The 23,204-nt window shown below is 38.9% G+C and overlaps 1 protein-coding gene across 6 annotated transcripts in view; it reads left to right on the top strand.

Moving 5' to 3' along the window:
- PPARGC1A (PPARG coactivator 1 alpha) overlaps positions 1-23,204 on the top strand; it is a 625,128-nt gene that overhangs the window by 589,486 nt on the left and 12,438 nt on the right. For all 6 annotated transcript variants that reach the window (XM_088131377.1, XM_088131381.1, XM_088131379.1 and 3 more), the window contains 5 exons: positions 12,499-13,414; positions 14,931-15,032; positions 15,160-15,280; positions 19,507-19,628; positions 20,240-20,391. In XM_088131377.1, coding sequence (XP_087987503.1) covers positions 12,499-13,414; positions 14,931-15,032; positions 15,160-15,280; positions 19,507-19,628; positions 20,240-20,391 — 1,413 coding nt within the window. The remainder of the gene's footprint in view (positions 1-12,498; positions 13,415-14,930; positions 15,033-15,159; positions 15,281-19,506; positions 19,629-20,239; positions 20,392-23,204) is intronic.

The following is a 23,204-nucleotide window of genomic DNA, read 5'->3' as shown; positions in this document are numbered from 1 at the left end:
TAGAAAGGAAGATAAAACTATGTGTTATAAGAGAAGTAAAAGTTGATTGTTAGTCAACTTCTCTCCCCACAAGGAGTCTTTTTACTTGCATATCAGATTGCATTCAAAGTCGTTTAAAGTTTCTCATGAAAGAACAGCAATTAAAACATTATTGTTTGTGCCCAAGGAAATATTGCAACATCCCCTCTGACATTTTGATTTAAATAAATCACAAATCCACAGCTGATTGTTGACACAGGCTTTTAATCTTTCAGTTCCTGTGTCTTTTCCTTGCTGATAGATACAGCAAATTTCCTTCAGAAAGTCAAGGTAGAGCCTACAAAAATGACTGAAGGCTAATTCATACTTCAGGTTTTTTGTTGGTTTGTTTTGGGCCTGGAGGTGTTTCAACACAGTTTTTTTCCTAGGCTACTGACCCACTCTTGATGGTCTGAACACAAGCCAGATACTTTCCCATGCCAATGCTGTTCTTTAATTTGTGGATTCTCATCGTCTATCAGTACATTCTGAAATAAGCTGTCCTGAAATCAAAATCAAGACAGGGGTCTTTGAGCATGAGTATATGCTCCTTGCAGAGCTCATAAGGCCACAGAGTTTGGACTACCTGGTGCTAAAAAAAGAAGAGTTAAGCCTGAACATTCCCCAGATGAGTCCATGCGTGTCCACAAAGGAGGTCATCCCTTTCACAGATGAACCATAATCCCCAGATTCCTACTTTTCCTTTCTAAAAATGAGAAACAAGGAAATCTTGGTAGTTAGTAGACGGCCCATTTTATGAGACTTCCTGCTTTTCAGTGGAATCACCCAGTGGTGGGCACCTGCTCTTTGGAAGGTCTTCCCCCTGATATTGGAAGCCAAATTATTACCTACCAAATCATTTAGGCACCTACAGAAGCCCCATCTGTTCACTCATGCCTTACCTGAGTGAATAGAACAGCTGTTTCTTTTGCCCATCCATTTTTAATGTACCCATATTACAATGATGTAACTTCGTTCTTTCATTATTGTCTTTGCATTACAAGATATTTTAGGGAGGCAGGATGCAAAAATCTTCTTAAATATTGTAAGCCCCACTAGGTGGACCAGATCAGGAAATCAACTCCACAGGAAGGCCAGAACTACTTTTATTGAGTTTGGCTCTAATAACCGAACCTTGCAAGTCTGATTGTACTAGACCAGTCCTCTTCCTTATTACACTCCAGTGAATTAGGGAGCTGATTCTGGATATGGGGTTGTTCTGAGGATACTGTATTGAAGTCCGTGAAGAAAGGCAGGATAGAAATATTGATGGACTTCCATGTTAATAGCCTGACCAGAAATAGTACACCTATTCTCTGAGGTTGTCAATCTTTTTCATTATTAGTATTAGTATTGGGAGAAAATGTGCAGTTCTAAGAGCAAACATGTCATTCCAAACAATATAAAAGTCAACTAATTTTAAAAAGTTAGCTAATGAAAACGTTGATGATAAATAATTCCAGGTCCAAATCTTGGCAGTTTCTTCAAGTTTCTAGAGAATGCTTTCTAAAGCTTTGAAGATTAAAGGAAAAGGTGCAGTTCAGAGGTAAAATATGCTTTGCTCAGGTTTAACCTATGTGCCCTCCAGGAAGAAATAAGAACATCACAGTTTAGTGGAGTCAGTTATTATCTCCATTAACATGAACGAATGGTCTGAATTTGTATGAGCCAACTATTATATTCCACAACATCAGATCTTTTTTCCCTGAGAAATCGTGTGATATGTCAGACCTACAGAAATGGCGATGTTCTCCAAAAATATCCAGGACATTCTTAAGACTGTCTACTGTATTTCTATCATGGAATACGACTCTGGTAATGAAACAACAAAGCACACATAACAGAAACATTTTTGCAGATGGCCGTGCATATGTGTCATGCCCTTTTTGCCCTGCTCCTCATGTTGAAAAACAGATGGTTCTTCCCTGATTCTCTGTGTGATGCTTTGCACCCCATGACTACATAATTGCCTTAAATTAAAGATAATTCAAAGAGCAATGTTGACTGGATCCAGATTGAATCATACCCAGAAATGATTTATTGAAATCAGTTTGTTATAGCTCACAAAAGTTTCATTGATTTAACTGGGCATGATAAGTTTAGATACAAGCCTGTGGAAATATTTGCATGTTGGTGCAATCTACGTTGCAAGTTAGGAAAAAAAAAAAATCACTTTTATAAAATGTATATCCTGCCTCAAAACGATTGCAAGGTGCCAAGCAATGATTTATATCTACCCAGTTCCCACAAATATACACATTAACACACACTCAAATTAAATATTGATAAGCCTTTAAAAAAAATGCTCCAAAATAAAGATTTCCCACTTTGGTGATACAGAAAATACTTTTGTTTATTTATTTACAGTATGTTTAGTTCCTTCTGCAACAGAGTTCTCCAGGGACACTCACAAAAAGAAAAATGACTTTTAGGTACTTCTTACTACTGTGCTGTCAGCAGACTTTGATGTTGGGGTTTTTGAATCCACACAAACTGCTGAGAATATTAACTTCAGCCTGTAATCAATCTGTCTGTCTGTCTATGTCTGTCTGTCTGTGTATCTATCTATCTATCTATCTATCTATCTATCTATCTATCTATCTATCTATCATCTTCTATCATTTATCTATATCTATCTATCATCTATTTATCTTCTATCATCTATCTATCTATCTCTATCATCTATTTATCTTCTATCTTCTATCTATCTCTATCATCTATTTATCTTCTTCTATCATCTATCTATCTCTCTCTCTCTATCATCTATTTATCTTCTTCTATCATCTATCTATCTATCTATCTATCTATCTATCTATCTATCTATCTATCTCAATCATCTATTTATCATCTTCTATCATTTATCTCTGTCTGTCTGTCTGTCTGTCTGTCTGTCTGTCTATCTATCTATCTATCTATCTATCTATCTATCTATCTATCTATCAATCATCTGTCATCTTCCTGCATCCTACTACCTGGAATTTTCTTCCAGGCCCAAGTAGCACTTAAAATTGCATTTCCTCCACTTTTACATCTTGCATTTGTGCTGGCTATCCACAAACCTGTCTTCTGATAAAGTGATATGAGCAAGGACGGGCAGCAGAAATTTTAACCGGAGGGAATACTATCTAGTAAATTATTAGATATATATCCAGAGGTCTATATTTATCCTCTGCTTTACTGACAACAAGATTAAACTGACTCCTTGACAGACATGTAGTTCTTTATTATATGATGGCTATTTAATTTTATTATCCATTCCTAGCTTCTGCTGTTTTGTGTCGTATAGAAACCCTGCTGATTTTTTTACTGAATCAGACCATTATCTTGTGTTCAGTGCCTTAAGTGGCTTTAAATAATGATTCCCTTGATAATCCCATTTCTAAACTTGTAAGATGTAAAAGAATCTGGTGTGTGTGTGTGTGTGTGTGTTTTAATAATGCTGATATTGTAGCCTGCTTCCCAAAATATTCAACAGGATCACTTTTTCTAGAGTTCACTAATATGTATCAGCAAATGAGATGAATTATTAGGTGTCTGAAGTTTAACACTATCAGTCCTATCAGTCTTATATGGCATGAGATGTGATTAATCAGAACAAGTATTGGTAGAAATTCTAGATGAAAACTGGTATGTACTTAGTGAAGCAGGCATGTACAACTTGTGCCCTATATTGGAGTTTAAACATGTTGGAGTCCCAGGTTTGGGGTGACTTGTGATACATATTGTGGTTAATAAGGCACACTTGAGTGACTTGTGACTTAATAGTTTATGGTGGGATACCAAAAGGCCAAGCCCAGATTGCCACAGGCACTTGTTTCTGAGTAAATTCTATCCATCAGGTTAAATTTCACACCCAGATTGATTGATTGATTGATTGATTGATTGATGCAATTTATGCAATTTATATGGCCGCCCAACTCACTCACGGTGACTCTGGGCAGCTTACAAGAATAAAAATCCCAAATACAAACCCACTAACCCCCCCCCCCCGCACACCCCCTGGCGACAACAACACATTTGATGGGCTCCGGATTGACCTGGGACCCCCAGGCCTGCTGGCAAAACCATGTCTTCAGGACCTTGCAGAAGAGCATCAAGGTGGGAGCCAGTCTTATCTCTGCGGGGATGATGTTCCACAGGGAGGGAGCCACCATGGAGAAGGCCCTTCTTCTCAGTCCTACTAGGTGGATCTCCTCAATGCGCGGGGTGACCCATAACATACCCTCCCTTCCCGATCTGATGGGTTGGGCAGATGAAACTGGGAAAAGGCGGTCCTTCAAATAACCTGGCCCCAAGCCATGTGGGGCTTTAAAGCCATGTAGGGTTTTAAAGATCAAACAATGGGACCAATATTGGCATGTTCATGTCCATGTGTTAGGTCTGTGTGTTTGTATTATATCTGTTGGGGGAGTGATTTTTGGACAATGAATTTGAATTTGAGAAATGAAATATTTATTTTTGATAATAATGCTTCATACTCTTGGTCTGAAGCACTTAACACCCATTAGTTGAGATTGGAAAGCTATTTCAGCTATTCAATGAGGCTGAATTATACCCAGTGGAATGTTTTATGATCCTCCCTTCCCCATTTGAATTGTAGTGCTGGATCCCAGGTGGCTTCTCCTCTGTGTTTCCAAAGAGAGCATCTATGAGCAGCTGGGACAGAGCATCACAAGCCCAAGGCTTCCATTGGCATGTGAAATGAGCTTTGGAACTTTTTAAATGGAAGCCTAGGGAACTAGGGATCTGGTTAGACCATTTATCTCATTCCAGAAATCTGTACTCTCATTTATGGTGGATTCCCAAGGTCTCACTCAAAGTAGTGGTGGTTGTTTTTAATCCTCAGCAGCCTGATCTTTCTCTAATTGGATCTGCCAAGTACAGCACTTGGGAGCCCCGCATGCAGAGCAGGACCAATCTGTTGAGCCTGACGTCCATCAGCCCACTGCCCTCCTTAACTTCTGTGCACCAATTTGCTTGAATCAAGTCTTCCATTGAGTCTAAACTGTAGGATGACAGGAATTAATTTGAGCATTGCAAGTGAAAAGGAAAGATTAAAGCTCCCCATTTCTTGGTGTAGCTCTCTGAATATTAGGTATCTGTGCAACCACTCTTCTTTGAATAAATATTCGTTAGGCAGAAATAGGAGAATTTTTAAAATCTAAGTGCAGGGCATGGGAATGATTTCAGGGAATTCACCACCTGAGAGGGAAGACTTAACTCTTCCTCCCATGTGGTACTGACCCCTCCCAAAAGCATAAGTGATGGGGGGGCATTTTGATATGAGTGGATTCCTTTGAAAGAGCAGCCATTGGCATGCAATCTCTATACGATTGATGGAAAACAAGAATAGAGCATAGGCCTCAGGAGTCCAACATTGTTATCTTTATAAGGAAGAGAAAAATTTCAGACTGATTTATTCTTAGCCAGTGGATGTCATAAGCCAATGGCTATGCTGAGTTTTGAAGGAAGGGCTTCCACTTTCTCACTCTAGCTTTCACTTTCCTAGGATCCCCTATGAAGCAAGCAATGAACTCAGGTAATTATGATTTTTCAGTAACTTGCAGATAGATAACAGGGATTATATTTTTTATTCCATTGCTCCATAGATGTAAGAGCGTGTGCCTTTAGCAAGAGTGCAGGAGAGGTTTTGAGGCTCAGAAAGAGAGTATCAAGGAAGGTCAAAGGAAAAAGTAGAAGGTAGTTTGGCCCATGTCTTGGAAAGTACAAATGCAGCTTTACTGCAGATTAGAAACCCACAAATTGGTCAGTTTCATTTGGGTAAAGCAAGCTGGGGTGGGAGTGGGAGAGAAAGCAATGGGAAGAAGGCAAATTGCCTTGGCAGCCTTGCATTTGCAAAGCATTTGCAAAGTTTGTTAGGAGGACTTCTAAAACATACCGAGAAAGAAGAACAGGCAACATCCAGTAGCAGCTTAAAATCCTTCTGCCAAGTCCGCTGAAGTCTTATTCGAAACTTTTTTTTCTCTCCGTATACTTCTCCCCAAAGTGCTGCTCTGTTCAGCTTAGAGCAGGCCCTGTCCACGTTTGCCTTAACGTGCTCCTTTGCATTATGCAGAACTGAGTAGCCACTCAGCATGTTCTACTGGCCATGTGGGGAAATCCTTGATTTTCCAAGGAAAAGAAAAATGAAAGAGCCCAGATCCTAAAGCACAAATTAGTAGGGAGTGTGTGCCACTTCTGGGTTTGCTGTGCCAAAGTACGTAACTGTGAGTGATGTAGAGGTACTTGTTTATTATAGAACACATTTCAATGCAGTAATCATAAATATTGCTAAGGTTGTGCTCTGTTGAAATATGACCTACATACTCTTGATTGTTTGTGTTACGTGATTTGTCTGACACCCATTACATTCCGGATAATAGCAGCCATTTGTTCCTGCACACAGCAGGCGCTTTTGACAAAGGAAAATAGGCAGCAATAAAAAAGCTATCGTCTGAATTACATTCTGCACAGTGCCGCACTGCTGAGAGTTTGTGTAAGTGTGTTAACAATGCTCTGAACTGCCTCTTGTCAGCCTTCAACCTGTAATGGCCATCTGTCCTTCCATAAATCTGTCAAACTCCGCTAAGTTCAAGAGAGAGGAGAGAATATACCTTGCACTGTCAATGCAAAAACGTACACATTTGCTGGGGGAAAATCAACTAGCGTGAAATAATCCGAAAGGGCCCAGAATGTTTTAGCACTATTGATTTAGGATCATGGCATGAGATGGAACTCAGATTACTGTGATTAGAGTGAAGTCAGAGCAGAACTGGTACTCGTCGTGAATAAATATGGGACTAATTTTCTTCAAGTTTCGATTCCAGGAAGGTGGACAGAGTCTGATGGGCAGAAAAGAAGGGAATTGGAGAAAAGAATCTTATGTAAAGCTTCCTTTGCAATTAAATGTATTGTGTAAATTCTCCCTACTCCCACCTCCCCACCTTCCCCTGTTTAGGAGCAAGTTGAACTCAAGTCCTGCTAGCTCTATAAATACGTTCAGATAGAGTTTTTGGCAATAATATAGACCTGGTCTTCACTGAGGACTTCTTTTTTTCCAAGTTCTTAGTTTTGCTTAGAGCTCTGGTGTTATCTGGTGGTCTTCCGTCCAAGTATTAGCCACATTTGACCTTGTTTAAAGAACTGTAGCAGAAGCATAATGTTTATGTTTGCAAATTCAAGTCCTGCCTCAAACTCAGTTTTTGTCATTCCGTTTTCAAATGCGGATTTAACTTAGGCCTCTCTTTGAAGACTTTCAGGTGGGACGTGCCATTTGGAAGACTGTGCCTTGCGGTAAAAGGTTCCTTCAAATAGAAAACAGGAATTTGGGACAAAACTCTAATTAGAATGTTTTCCTGATTGCACTATTTCTCTTTTTGTAGAACATTATATTTATTTTTATATCTATCTATCTATCTATCTATCTATCTATCTATCTATCTATCTATCTATCTATCTATCTCAAAAGCTCTCTATCTTCACTTCCATAACATTCTGTAATCTCATTGCCAATGTGAAGGTATTTCATTTTCATTTTGGGTCTCTTGCATATTTACAACTTCCCTTCAGTTAAATAAATAAAACTGAAAAGACTTTAAGATATCCACCTATAATGTATTTTATTCCTTGAATTAGGAGGAATTTATTTTGGATGTAGTTCATTGGCGATTCTGATATACAGATCATCAAACCTGACATATGGAAGAGGTCCAACTGTTTAAATGAAGCTTAGGCATGCTTTCAATCTCTCCTTTAGAAACATATTCCTTCCATTAGGCCTTTCTAAGCCTTTCACTTGTTTTGGAATATTTTTTTATTTCACCTGAAACTTTGATACGTAAACTTCCATGCTTCCTTTATCAACCTGTCCCCTTTTTCTCTTTGCCTTGATTGGATAATAGCTGGTTTTCTCTGTAGGGTTTTCTTTTGTCTAGGCAGATGATCATAGAACTGCAGTATAGCAGTTTGAGTGAGATCATGATATTTTGCCAGAATGCTCTCTTCAGGTGTAACATGCTTGGCCATCTCTGCACCCCACAAAGATTTCTTGTACTTCTATAAATCTTGAGGTTCCTCCAAGTGTAGTGATAACTCCTTGTCTTTCATTAGTAGTGCTTTGCCTGAAAGCCTACTCACCCTCCCCAATTGAGTTCAGATTAGAAGAAATCATGAGTCTTTTTGTTGTTGAAGTTGTTGGTTTTTCAGAGAAATCACTTTGGGAGAGACGTTTGCAATTGAATAATTGCGATCTACAACAATTGCCAATAAATAAAGACTTCCTCTGCTGATCCTTCTAGTCCTCTGTATGGTATTTAGAGTAGCACTGAATCTCATTATCCCAGCCTGATTGTGTGTGTGTGTGTGTTAGGGCTTAATGTCTCCTGAATGACAGTTTCCCAATACTGTATGGTAAAGTAGAAAACACTGGGATTTTCAATTTGTGATACACCATATAGAATCAAGGTGGAAATCTGATGATCAAAGAAAAATGAAGTACACTGACCATAACCAAGCTGACCGGGCATACCCCAAAGAGCTGTTTGGAATCCAACTATGCTGGAACCATCTTCATTCCTCTTTTTCTTGCAGGGAGGGGGGTACTTCGATTGTATCATCAGTGCACTGCCTATTAAAGGTAAAGTCTCCTTTGAACTGAGCTCCATTCCCAATGCCTTCATGGACACAGCCATCTTGTTTTCTTAGCAACAAGGCAGAAGTTATTTCCCACTGATTTCTTCCAGAGTGTTCCCCCCCCCACTCCAACTTCTCAATCTAATTTTCAGACTTGAGATTCCCTGGTCTTAGTGGTGGATGGATGATGGCCTACCATCCAAGTACTTCCAAGTTTGGACCAGGTGAACCTCATTGCAGCCACATGCTAAAGGGGGAAAGTGTCCAGTAGGCCCATTTAGATCAATTTACAATCTTCCAATCTAAAAGTGAACTATTTGGCAGTTAATGCCTACTCTCAGCCATCCCCATTCTTTAAAGGATAAGTGCAAAATATATGAGAAAGCTAAGTCCATAATGATAAGTGGTCCACTCTGGTTTTAGGATGGGAGAATAAGTTGCGCTTCTTGAATAACACCATCCATCTTTGTACAAATTCATAATTCCACCAATTCCATAATGATATATGATCTCAGAACTATTTTTGTATGGTATTGGATGGGAACACAAACATAGAATGTATGTTTTACACTGACAGAAATAACAATATTTACTTGTTAAATCTTTAGATCAACAACCATATACAATGTCATGGGAGGACATGAAATGGTGTTCATTGATCTGAAAAGCAGACCATGCACCCCTAGGAAGAAGAAGAAGAAAGCTTGTTAAATTTTTGGATATTCAGGGTTTCTTTCCCTTTCCTAGGCCATAGTGACATCAAGCATGTGTTAATGTCATTGCAGAAATGATGCAAACTATTTTATAATGTGTGGGGTGTCACTTCTCCCACCCTCATGTGACCCCCTCCATGTTCTGTTCTGTTTACAAAGCTAACTTTTCATTTTGCTAGTTTGGAGGTTTAGCAAGCTTGAGTTACCTTCATTAGACTAGTCTCCATTTGCAGTTCCAACAAGACTCTAATCTGAAATTGTGTGCAATTTCACACACACAAAATAACACACACACAAAATAAAGTTTTACCATTTTTTCTTTTTCTTTTCTTTTTAATGCAAAAGCGGGATCATTTATTGTCTTTGCCTTATATAGTTTTGAGCAATATATATCTGATCTTGCTGTGAGTACCTGAAGTTGTTATGCGCACATGAAAGGTCTGTAAAAAAAAAAAAAAAATCAAGTCTTACAGTTCTCAATTTTATCAAATGTTTTTCTCCCAGTAGAATCAATTCTTGATAACTAGTAAAGTGGGATTCCCAGTAGGTTGTTGTTGTTGTTTTCCTTTCATGTTCCTTTGGGATTCTATGCAGGAAGGGATATTTCTTCTTCTCTGCTGCAAATTCTGTCAACCGCGTAGTTATTTCTCCTCAGTTCTCTATAGCTAAATACAAGACCAGCAAACAGTTACTGGAAATAGACATTTGCTAGCGGAATATCTGACAGTAGCTACCGTCTTACATGGAAAGGAATATGAAACTTAATAGGTTAGAGGGAGAAGTGCTATCTCAATGGGAGTGATAGAGCGTGATTTTAATGCAAAATTACAGATTTTACCTCTTGACTGAATATGTGGACCAGAATGGACTTGGGCACCAAAAACTGCACTAAGAGGGTATTTTTGATAGGATTCCAAATTAAAAAAAGGCACATGAATGTACACAGTTTATAGATGAGTACCTCCAAAAATACAGATCTTAACAAATGTTGTTTCTTTGAGGATTGGTATGGAATTGGAGGGAATTTGAACATGAGTAAAAGTCAGAAGCCCTAGATATGACTTCCTCTGTATGTAGCTGCTTTAGATGAAAGTTTTGCTCAACTTAAGTTGTTACTGACGGTGTCGTGGTTGTGCTGTGCAACCTTCCCAAATAGTGTGTGTCCCCCCATCTCCCCGTTTTATCCTTATCTGTTTCTCACTGTGTGTGAGAAATGAAAATAAAGAGCTAAATTCTACATTATTTAGGTCATTTTGGAGCACAAAACAGGAAATACAATACCCACATTTTCTGGAAAGATATTAGAATATTCATTTCTACCGATGAATTTTCTGAATCTCCTTTAAAGGAACAAACAAAAAGCAGTGTATCTCATAGCTAGAAAGATTTAGTTCCCAACAATATGTCAAAGTAAAAAAAAAAAAAAATGCTTGTGTGTGTGTGTGTGTGTGTGTGTGTGTGTGTAACACCACCTTTTATAAAATCAGAAAGGAGCCAAAAGGATTGCAAACATTTCCTGCACAAAACTGTAAATGTGGAGATGAAAGCTTTGACTACTTTCATTTTGGGATTTCAGCATGGCTGTGTGTGATCTTTCCTCTCTGCAAAGAGGTCTAGCATAGGAAATTAACATGCTGTGAGGGAAAACAGTTATTGATCTGACATTTGTCTCCTCTTTATTTACTTAAGCTTCTATTTGTTAAACGGAAGGTAAATTTCAGTGTCTCCCTTGTGATGTCAAGGTGTACAGGGGCAATTTAGACTGCTTACTTGCCATTTCAATTTCATTATCATTGTTCGCTTACAATTTTGTTACAAAGTTGTGTTTCCAAAAAGTGTATTCTGCACATGGTAGCAGTGGGTGACTGTTAATTAACCCCACAAACCAAAAGAGTTGCTGCAGACCACAATCATTGCTGTCCATCTGTAGCATAACATTTTGCACCTTGCTATCTCTTTCAACCACATATAATTGGAATTTTCTTCAGCTCATATCAGATTTATTTTTTGCCAACTTTTTGTTGTTTGGATTATGGTCTTTGGCTTTAAAAAGAACAAATAGGTACAAAAGGCGGTCACTTTACACTGTAGATTTACAGTTTACAATATTACCACAGCTGATTCAGCTTGATTTTATTCATAAAATTGTAAGATCCAAGTTGCATGGAAAGGAAAGGAAAATAAATGAAATTCCTTGAAAATACTGTGAGCATAGTGAGGAAGAGATGCCATTAGCTTTAGCATTTTGAAACTATAAACATGAACATTTTGAAATACAGTTATACAACAAAATGGAGAGCCAGTGTGAGTTAGTGGTTAAGGTGGCTGGCCCTCCCTTAGGCATGGAACCAGCTGGGTGACTTTGGACTGGGATGTTGAAGAAGATCTGTCTACCAACCTGACTGGACTATATGAAGCCTATAGCCTTCATCCTTGGGGTGGATTTTTATGTCCCTTCCAAATCTGTTTGGTGATATTGAAGATCAAGACCAGGTTTTTTGGGCGGTGGGAGTGGGGGGGAGAAACATGATTTCATTTTTGCTGTGCCAATATAACCAGGTTCCTTGGGGGATGTTGCTGACATGTAAGAAAACTTTGCATTTGTTTTTCCCTTGTTGTCTAAGACTTCAGACATTTCCAAGTGAGATCAAAAGGCACCATGTTACTGCAGTTTTGCCAAATTCCTAAATGTAGCAACAGAAGGGTTACGTGGAAACTCCATTAGATAAATGTCATGGGAATGATTTATTTGTTTATTTATTGGATATGTTCTTTGTTGTTAGCCCCCTCAGTATAATCATAACAAGACTGTCTTCTGAGCTTCTTAGAAATCAAAAATTCAGCATCAGAAATGTAGTGGAATGTAATGGAAGCAAGGATAAACAGAAAGAGGATGCATGTTCAGTTTAGAAGGACCAGAGGAGAACATCTGTGGCCTCTGTATGCTTTGGATGTGGATTCCATTTCCTGCATGCTTCAGGAATTTGATCTTAAACATTTGGATACATGCATCATCTAAGAGGCTTTCACAAACAGTTCAAGGAGAAGATACTTCAGTATTTGACAGAAGAGAAAAAAAATAATCATGTAGGTTAAGCACAGATTAAGCCTTTTTTTCCTTTCCTTTGCATTTTAGGCCTAACTCCACCTACCACCCCTCCTCACAAGGCCAGCCAAGACAACCCTTTTAGGACTTCACCAAAGCCCAAGGCGTCATGCCAGACTGTTATGCCACCTTCCCAAAAACCTTGCTGCAGTGAGTCTTCCATCTCTCAAGGACATAATTTAGTCTGGAAGGGTCCAGAGCAGTCGGAGCTGTACGCGCAGCTGAGCAAGACAACTGTGCTGTCTGTGGGTCAGGAAGAGAGGAAGACAAGGCGGCCTGGTTTGCGACTGTTTGGCGACCATGACTATTGTCAATCTGTCATTTCTAAGACAGAAATATGCATCGACCGCTCCCTGGAACTTCAGAATTCCAGTCAAGTCGAATTAACAGGCTGCCTGCCTGGGCACTGGTGTCATATTTGTTCTTCTTTTGAGCAATATAACCAGGATGATGAGAGAGAAACTTCACAGGCAAGAAAGCAGGATTTACCATGCAACAACCGGAAACAGCTTCAAGACCAGGAAATCCGGGCTGAACTCAACAAGCATTTTGGTCACCCTAGCCAAGCTGTTTTTGAGGAAGAGACCAATAAGACCAGTGATTTGAGGGACAACAGTCATTATAGTGATGAACAGTTCTCTAAGCTATCTATGTTTATAAATTCAGGACTAGCAATGGATGGTTTTTTTGATGACAGCGAAGAGGAAAATGAAAAGCTGTGCTGCTCATGGTATGGGATGCAAGGCTACACCTTATTTGATTTGTCACCTTCTTGCTCATCCCTTAATTCTCCATGCAGAGATTCCGTGTCTCCACCCAACTCATTTGCTCAACGATTCCAAAGGCTACGCTCTCGGTCAAGGTCCTTCCCACAGTGCAGGCACTGTTCCCGCTCTCCGTATTCCCGTTCAAGATCAAGGTCGCCAGGCACTAGGTCCTCTTCAAGGTACTGTAAGGGGATTGCTGGAAGCATGTTGAACTTAATGAAATGAGTGGCTCACTTTCAGAAAGTTGGTGAGGCTAAATTTTATCAGCAAATTCTGCGGTAGGAAACTAGTTACATTTTATGTAAAATGAAATTGACTATGGTAATTCAGCAATTTACCATAATGAAGATGATCCTGAATTTAAGACACCTCCTCCCCAAAAAGTACAGTAGAGACTATCTATCATCTATCTATCCATCCATCCATCCATCCATCCATCCATCCATCCATCCATCCATCCATAATACTTAAGTACATACAAAACTTTGGGCAATGCCTAGCTCTGCCACTTAAGGCTGACAACTTGAGTTGAAATCAAATCATGCTGAAAATTTTTTTCTCCTCTGAATATATATGTATGCATGTGACAAACTGCTAGAGGGCTGCATACTCCTTGTAAAGAGCCGGGACAGGAAAAAAAATATTAACTACCAATTAAAATTAATTGCAAGTAAAGTAAGATATCATTATTGATTCCTATTTGCCTGTGTCAGTCATTTTCACTCTTACACAGAGACCATATGTTGAAAAATACAAGTGCACATACATACATAAATGTTCTTCTCTTGCCTTCCACCAGAAACAGCAAAAAAGTAAAGAAAAAGGAGGAGAAAGAAGGAAAAGAAACTAAGTTAACTGCAATTGGAAGGGAAGGGAAGGGAAGGGAAGGGAAGGGAAGGGAAGGGAAGGGAAGGGAAGGGAAGGGAAGGGAAGGGAAGGGAAGGGAAGGGAAGGGAAGGGAAGGGAAGGGAAAAAGGCCATATTCTAGCAGCACCAGAAGTTAAATTCACCAGGGAAGCAGCCTCTCCCAATGAACAGCTAATCTTCAGGCTAATCTTCAAAACGATCCATGCTTGTCAGCAATAATGCCTATGATCATTCACATTTCTTCCTTATTTGCAACAACTATTGTAAACGCAGACTAAATCCACCCCAACATTCATTGACAGAGGATTAGATGGGGGGAAATCCTTGTATTTCTATTATCTGAATATGGTTTAACTAAGTTTAGAGGGAAAGTAAGACAATATGAAGTATTTGTTCACTCCATATATGTCCACCATCATAATTTATGCTTATGGCCAAATAGCTTAGACCTTTTCTTTTCTTTTCTTTTCTTTTCTTTTCTTTTCTTTTCTTTTCTTTTCTTTTCTTTTCTTTTCTTTTCTTTTCAAGAATCAGAAGAGGACAAATATATCAAAGGATACAAACAACCAAGTGCGATCTCCGTGCTGATATATGGATATATCCACAGAAAACTATTCCTGGCCCATACTTTATCCTGGACCCTAAATAGAGCTGAGCCTGGTTCAGCAAGGTGCTTCATATGACTAAGAGCATGTACGAATTATCCTGAGAAAAACCATCTTAGCAGCAAAAGGAATCTTAGGCAGAAAGCTTTAAGGGCATATGACATGAACGGTTCACCCTTTCTAGCTAACCTGAATGGTTTTTATTTATTTATTTACCCCACAGATCTTACTATTATGATTCCAGTTATTGTAGATCCCAGGCAAATAGAAGTTCTCCCTTACATTCAAGGTCACGATCCAGGTCACCATATGGTCATAGATGCAGGTAGTACATCTAAGTTTGTTTTGTTTTGCATATGCCAAAAAAAAAAAAAGGATGATGCTGGCTATATTCATTTATGTCCTCAGGAAATTCAGGCCCTTGATTTTAACAGTTAACTTATGTTTCTTAGATATGACAGCTACGAGGAGTATCAGCATGAGAGGCTGAAGAGGGAAGAATATCGCAAAGAATATGAAAAACGGGAATCTGAAAGGGCAAAGCAAAGAGAAAGAGAGAGGCAGAAAGCAGTTGTAAGCTCTACACAGATAACTCTTTCATTTTGAAAGACGTGTGTGTGTGTGTGTGTGTGTGTGTGTGTGTGAACATTATATAATCTCCTCGAATGGAATAAACAAAATGCATACGTTAATCTTTTCACATGTATTTCTCAGTAGTTCTGGTATTTTATTATCCTGTGTTTTTATTTTATCCAGATATTCATTACTAGCCAGCAAAGTAGCTTAAAATTAAAAAGCATATGGATATACAAATAAAGTAAAATTCTACCATAGAAGAAGCTTTCTCTGTAGTGTGGACTACAATTTTTTAGTTTATCTTTCGTCTCTGGGTATCTCTATACTACAAATGTATGTCCATTTTAAAGACATGTGATGTTGTCAATGTAATTTTTAAGAGGGGTAGGAGCAACATCAAAGGAATACCTTGAGTCAGGTGCTAATTATAGCATAAGATGTGAAGGTAACACAGGATTACCATCTTAAGTCATTGTCTGAAGAAATACTTAGTTTTTGCCTTGTTCCTGCATGTAACTTGCCAGATGAGTGACACCCCAACAGTTTTGGTTTTTTTTAATCCGCACTCAATCGTTGCCGATTCTGCGGTGACTGCTGGACGAGTCCCTGCAGTTTCAATGCAAGGTGTTTTCGGAAGTGGTTTGCCTTCCTAGAGCAGAGCCCAGCTGGCGAGCGCAGGAGGCGGGGTTTCTGTTGCTTCGCGCCTTTTTCGGGTATGCACAGCTTCCGCGTTACCGGCAACTGCTCCTGTCTCCTTTGCAAGGTGCCGCCAGCATTTTTCCTCCCACCGGCTTCTCCTCTATTAATAGCATTTTCTTAGGAGCTTCAGCTAGACTCCAGATTATTTCTTCTGGTACCAGGGGACTACACCAACATGGCATGCCATTTCTGAAGAGAACAAAAGTTGTCAGGATATTGCTAAAGGAAGTATTAAAAGAGAAGAATAGAGATTGTGAGAATAAGACCAATAGTTTCTGCTGTTTTTTTCCCCTCCCCATAAGCCCATAAGAGTCTTGTGGCATAATCTTTTAGGGACTGGAGTCCAGGTCATTAGATGCATCTAATATGAGATGTAGGAACAGCCTATCTGCTGCATGTTGCTGAATCAGTTCTCTACTGTTTCTGTTCACTTGGGACCAATGAGTTTTCTTTTTTTCAGGCTGTAGAACCTCCCTTCCCCAGCTATGATTGCACAACAGATAGCTATTTCTCACTATTTTGAGTGGGAAGCATCAGTGTAAGCCCTAAACCTAGCTTAACAGCAAAGCATAATAAACTGTAATGAGATGTCAGAAAGATCTTGAGAAAACAGGGCAAAGAGATGCTGCCTAGGGAATGGTGAGATAAGAGAGGGCATAGATCACAGCTGCATAATAAGTAGAGAAAGAGGTCAGATAAGAGAGGGCATAACCTGCCGCTGCATAATGGGTGGAGCAGAGGCTCAGGAGGGACCCTCCCTAACTTCTCAGGCTGTAAAGGAGATGGTGGGAGATTTGTACTTTCAGACTTGCAAGATTCTGTTACTGTAGCCTTACAATAAAGTAGAATTAGCTCATCTGGTCATGTTTCCTGTCTAGTCTAGTGTTCAGTGCTACAGCTTGATCACCAGTGGTTTGTCTGCTCTTAGAAGAAGATGACACTTTTTCACAAAGAATAGATTTATCAATGGTTAAATTAAACCTGAGAGCGAGTTTGGTGTAATGGTTAAGGCATTAGGCTAGAAACCAGGAGACCATGAGTCCCATCTTAGGCATGAAGCCAGCTGGGTGACCTTGGGCCAGTCCCTCTCTCTCAGCCCTAGGAAGCAGGCAATGGCAAACCACTTCTAAAATCTTGCCAAGAAAACTGAAGGGACTTCACTGATTCGAAGGCACAAAAATAAACGTGAAAATTGAACCTCCGTACTGAGAGCTAGCGTACCTCTTAATACCAGTTGCTGGTGGTAGCAGATAGCAGATTGCCATTACGTCTTGTGGCTTTCTTCTACCATTTCTAAAAGCATTTGGTTAGCTCCTGTTGGTAAACCAATGCTAGGGTTAGATACATCTTCCATTCCATTGGACAACCTCTTTCTTTCATTCCCTTGAGGAAGAATGCATATAAAATAATAAATACTTGGGGGGGGGAACCCTTTTGCATTTCTGATGTGTGTCAGCTACTTGAGAAAAGCTCTCAGATGGTGTTAGCTAGTCTGGTAATGAAACATCTACAGGAAGAGAAGCAAACTCAGAGAATATCATGAACCCAACAGTTTAGAGATCCCATTGCATTCAGTCTGATAAATTCTTGTGCTGAGAAAGGAGAGACTGCAGAGAAAGCCCTTGCAATAGGACTGGAAAGATCAAAGAGCTAAAAAGCTTGCACCAGAATCACAACATGCAGGATGCCTTCCAAATACTAAAGCATAATGGTTTGCCATTTAAAGAAATAGCTAGTTCAGTGTTTACTGTCCTTGGAGGACATATGGTGCATTTTGGTGTTAAATTTCAATTTCTACATTTGAGCTCTTTTTCTTATTCCCTTAATTGTACTTTACCCAGCCTTTTTTAAAAGCAGAGTTGTCTTTTCCTCTCTAAATAAGAGGGAGAAGGTGGAGAAATAAAAGCCAAAAATAATTACTCTCATGACAAATTTCACAGAAGCATATGGGAATAAGCCTATTGCCATCGCATAGCTCTATTACATTGTCAATGCTGGTGTGTGAAACTTTATGGGGTTTTTCCCCCTTCCAATCTAGATATTTTATTGGAAATGAAGTGTATTAGAAAGTCTGCTGTTAAGCTCCATCTGGTCAGTCATTTAGGTTCAATAGCTAGTGTCAACCAAATTGTTTCTTACCAAGTGGTTCAGCACAGTTAAGTTTTTGTTTTGGTAAGACATTCTGGGGGGTGAAATATTTTACTGTACAGGAGCCAATCTTTATTGTTTCCAGATTTATGAGCTGAATCCTCCCCCATTTCAAGGTACGGCCATTAGAAAGCAGAGAACAGAAAATAAAGACAAGAAGACTAAAAGACTATGCTTATATCTGCCTCAGTAGCTTGGCTATGTCAAAACAGTACTTCCAAAACTACAGGCATCTCTTATAGAAGGACCATCATCTTAGACTCTAAACGTGGGGCACTTCATAACTAAGGGTTGTAGAATATTTGTTTGTATGTTTGAGTGATCTTTTGGGATAAAAGAGCTAGTGGTAGCAAAGTGAGAAACAAGGAATCTGGGACAAAACATGAGTGTTATGAAAACACAGTTAGGTACCATAATCAGCCCAGCCTGGGAAGCACAATACAAGAGGTCCATTATTATAAAAAAAGCAGAAAAATAACTTGAGGATATATGCAAGGGTATGTAACTATAGACTCAGTAGAAGTTGAGCTTCATCATTAAAGCTACTTATAATCTGCAATAAAAGTAATTTATTGACTCAGGCCATGGAGATACTGTGCAAATACTCCAAATTCCAACAAACTAATTTATTAACTCAGGCCATGGAGATACTGTGCAAATATTCCAAATTTCAACAAACTAATAGCCATATTTTAGTCATTTAGCAAACAAACAAGTCAAAAGTAAAGTGAGGCTCCTTGTCCAGTCTTTTAAAGTGAAGGTAAAATCCTCAACTATCTGATTTTTAAATCAATTAAATTAAGTGTGCTCTTCATGTATAAGTGTGTGGGTGTGTTTATGTGAGCCAGTATGATGCAGCTGTTGTGTTGGACTTAAAGCAACTTAAAGGTGACCCGGGTGTTACTGCCCCCTCAACCACAAAAGCTTCTGGGGGATTTTGGGCCAGTCACTCTGTCTCAGCCCAAAAGCCAGGGTGGGATAATGGCAGAGAAGTTGGGTTAGGAGTGGGAGGATCCTCAGCTCCTTAATGAAAGCTGGATTATCAATTTAACCTTGGCTTCCACTGGATTTTCTGGCAATTCTGCACAATTTGTTTTTTATCTACTAAGACAGATGAGACTGGTACATTTTTTCCAATTTGACCAAGTTTTATTATGGCCAAGATATGTGGAAGATACTTAAGCATTTTCTTTGTTGGAGGACTCCATTGCTCTGTTTTAGATGAAGGTGGATCTACTGCTCATATTAAATGCTCTGAAATAACCCTGCTAAAATATTGAGGTTATAAATCATCTCAGTTTTATGCACTCATTTAAATAGCTACCGTTTGGGGCTCATTTATGTAGAAATTCTGTGCTATTTCTTCTAATAAACAGGAAGAACGTCGCGTCATTTATGTTGGTAGAATTGGGCCTGGCACTACCCGAACAGAACTGAGGGACCGGTTTGAAGTTTTCGGTGAAATTGAGGAGTGCACACTGAATCTACAGGATGATGGGTAAGATTAGCCTTTCTTTCCTCCTTGGCTTCCCCCACCCAAATGAGGAAAAAGAAAAATACACAAGACCATAGCTCTGAAATTTGGCCATAAAAATACAATAATATTCAAGCTATGGTTTTGAAACTTCTCTCCTTGACTCATATTTATTAATTTAGGTACAGTTGAGATTTTCTATTCCATAAATAAGTATGTCAGGACTACTGTGAGGACAAATAAATGGATTTTGGAAGTTGGCATCTATGCTCCCCTGTGGAATTCTTGCTTTTTAAAGAATTGTAACTTGGGTATGCATTAACACCTTATTACAGATAGTCCTCACATAACAACCGTTCGATTTGAAGTTATGGCAGCACTGAACGAATGGTACTTAACACCCAGTCCCCAAAGATATGACTGTTGCAGTTTCCTCGGTCATGTGATCAAATTTGGGTGCTTGGCAGCTCATCCACACTTACAAGTGCAGGGGCGCTTCAACTCTCCCCCCTTGCCTATCTCCCCCCCCCCCCCGCATTTCTGCCCTTTTGGCTGCCCTGCACAGTGGCACTCCTTGGCGGCGGCAGCAGCACTGTGACTGAAGTTGTTGTTGTTATTATTGTTATTATTTTCAGAGATAGCTATGGATTCATCACTTACCGCTATACTTGTGATGCATTTGCTGCACTAGAAAATGGATATACTCTACGCAGATCCAATGAACCTGCCTTTCAGCTATATTTTTGTGGACAGAGGCAACGTAGCAAGGCTAACTATGCAGATCTTGGTATGATGTTTACTGTTAGCTAAATGTAAGACTCAGTTTTGGTGTGCCAAAGGGTTTTCTAATTTTTGAGTTAGCTCTCCTCCTAACCCCCCTAAGAAAACTTATTTAAAAAGTACCCACAGTTCAGGAATAGGGTTATTTTTCCCCAGCTAAGGGCTGCATAAGGACTTAAAAAAAAAAAAAAAAAACCTCATCCCCCCACACATACGCATAGACGTTTTTCAAATGGGAAATTGTTAAAAGTGCAAAATTAGAGTGCAAATGCACCTCTTTTGCCCTAGCGAGGAACAAGATGAAAAAAAAATGTGGCCAAAAAGATTGGATCTCCCGCAAAATGGCCCATGCCTTATCTGATTGTTTCGGATGGACTTTCTAAACTAGATTAACCTTTCTAATGCAATGGAACGTTAGCTCCTTTGGAAGGGATCAGAATGTCAATGAAGTAATGTGTTGGTGGGAAGTCTTTAAAGCTTTCTTTGTTGCTCACTCAGGCTGCAGTTCAGCCTCTGTTTAGCCAGTGCAGAAATGAACAGAGCAGAACAGAACAGAACAGAACACATCTTTATTCGGTCAATGACCAGCAAATTTAAGAGAACAATGACAGAGTAAAACAAATTGATAGAAGAAAAGACAGATCACATAATAATATTACATTTATGTCTCTATAACATATTAATGCATTAATTACCCAAGTAATAATAAGTTTAAAAACTAAAAACTATGATTTTGAGTAAATACCCCCTAGCAACATCAATTAAGAAATATTGACCAGAAAGTGATGTTAAAAGTAAAAATTAGGAATATAAATAAAAATGATTTTCTTAAACCAATTACTTCTTTAACCATTTTTGCCTTATATTCATTGCAGCAACACAAAATTTAGTGACTACACAGGTAATAGCAGGTTTTAAATCGGGAGAAGATAATTCAGATAAAATTTGTCTGATCTCCCTGGGAATGTATCTAATAGGGGCAAAATATAAATAGACCTTATATCCCTATAAAATTTGCAACGTAATAAAATACGTGAGATGTTTTCTACTTCCTTATTGCCACACGGACAGATGTGCTCTGCTGTGGGGAAATGGGCAGAGCATTAGGGCAGGAAAAAAAAGTTTAGGTTTTAGGTTCTGCAAGTGCCAAAGCCGGCATGATGAATAATTGTGAACAGACACCAAGACCTATCTTCCCCATCTCCTGCTGGTTCTGATTCAATAGCCCCTTTTCTGTGGCGGGGTGGAGCAGATTTGCCTAATAAAGATTTTGGATATGTGCTGATCCTAAGCTGTTCATCATTCCAAAGGATCTTATTAAATACCCATTTTTCTATTAGAGTTAAACCAATATTGTTCTCTTTCCAAAGTTGAGCTGAAGAAAGGTGCCATTATTAGCCTCCCTAATAATTTAATTTGGTTTTGCGGGGGGGGGGGTTAAAATTAAGATTTCTGCCTAATGCCATACCTCTCAGTGGGTGAAGTATGTTATGTTTTGCCTCTGTTTTGGGTGGTGTGGGAAAAGAATACCAGGTTGTATTTTTCCCTAAGCAGCTGATGCCTTCTCAGAGTCTAAATGATAATTTAGCATTGTTTAAAGTGAATATGTGATCATTCACTTCACTGGCCAAAATAAATAGTGTAAAGCTGTGGAATGGCAGCTGCCTGCTACAGAGATAGAAGTCTAGCGAAAACCTAAATGTTAGCAAATCATCTGTTCCAACATTGGCTGATAAAACCAGTAAAGATGGATTGAAGTCTTGACTTGATTTGACTTATCTTCCACACTGATGAAGTCAGAAATGTTTGTAGTATCTCAGAACATCTAGGGTATAAAATAAGCTCCCTGACAGACAGCTTCTTGAACATTATTCGTTACTAAGAGTGGGCTCTTCAAGCCTATTCCATGGCAGAACTTCACTATGTTTTCTTTTATATTAGAAATGATTGGCCCATTACTTTATGGGAAAATGTCTATTGACGTCAGGGGAAATTGTTAGAATTCTAACTTACAAGTTGTGGGGAATAAATAAATTAAACACAAAAGAGGAAGAGGGGCCTAGCCCGTGGAGGAAACACATTGTAACTTATTCTAGATCAACCCAAAACAGATAATCCCTAATGACAACTAATTTGTGAAATAATTAAAATATATTTTATTTTATATAATATTTTTGGAGAAGCAATGGAAATAGGACCGTCTTGGAAGACATTAGAGTGTTGTATCATGAACTCTCAAAAGAGTTTATATAGAAATAATGTTGACCAGTAAGAGGCGGCATGCAAAAAGAGAATTTTCAATACAGCCGTAAAATAAAAGGATTCAAAAGTAGTCCACAGTGAAAGCTGCCACTGAAATGTGTAATTTAATATAGGGATTACACTAATTCTGCCTAGTGATGTAACTCTCCATGTCCGCATAACTGCATTTCTAAACATGGGAGCTTACATCAGAAAAAGGGCCAATAGAATAAAAAGGAGTTTACATCAATACAAATAACATTTGTTGAGACTTCCAGATGAAGACAGGATAAATCTGCATTGGTAGTTAGCTCATTTCCTCAGGTATAAAAAAAGTTGGGCACAGCCAACTAATTACAAAGATCTGATCCATAAAAGAATTTAGGGTTCATAAATCTCAGAGCAGTTTCCAACCCAGTTAGGGATCATGCCATGACGTTCAGCCTTTGAACAGGTTCTTTATAAGCAGAGAGCAAGATTAGACAATATTAGTCTCTTTAAAAGTTTATTTGTTGCTTAAAACTTTTATAGCAGTATGCATAATTATGATGGTATTATTTTTATAGTCAGAAAAGCAGA

Source organism: Python bivittatus, unplaced genomic scaffold (genome assembly GCF_059951505.1).
Source record: "Python bivittatus isolate LINGU-HERP-01145 unplaced genomic scaffold, Pbiv_v1 ctg000960_np1212, whole genome shotgun sequence".
NCBI lineage: Eukaryota > Metazoa > Chordata > Lepidosauria > Squamata > Pythonidae > Python > Python bivittatus.
Note: the sequence above shows the minus strand (reverse complement) of the source record. Positions and strands in the feature narration are given on the sequence as shown.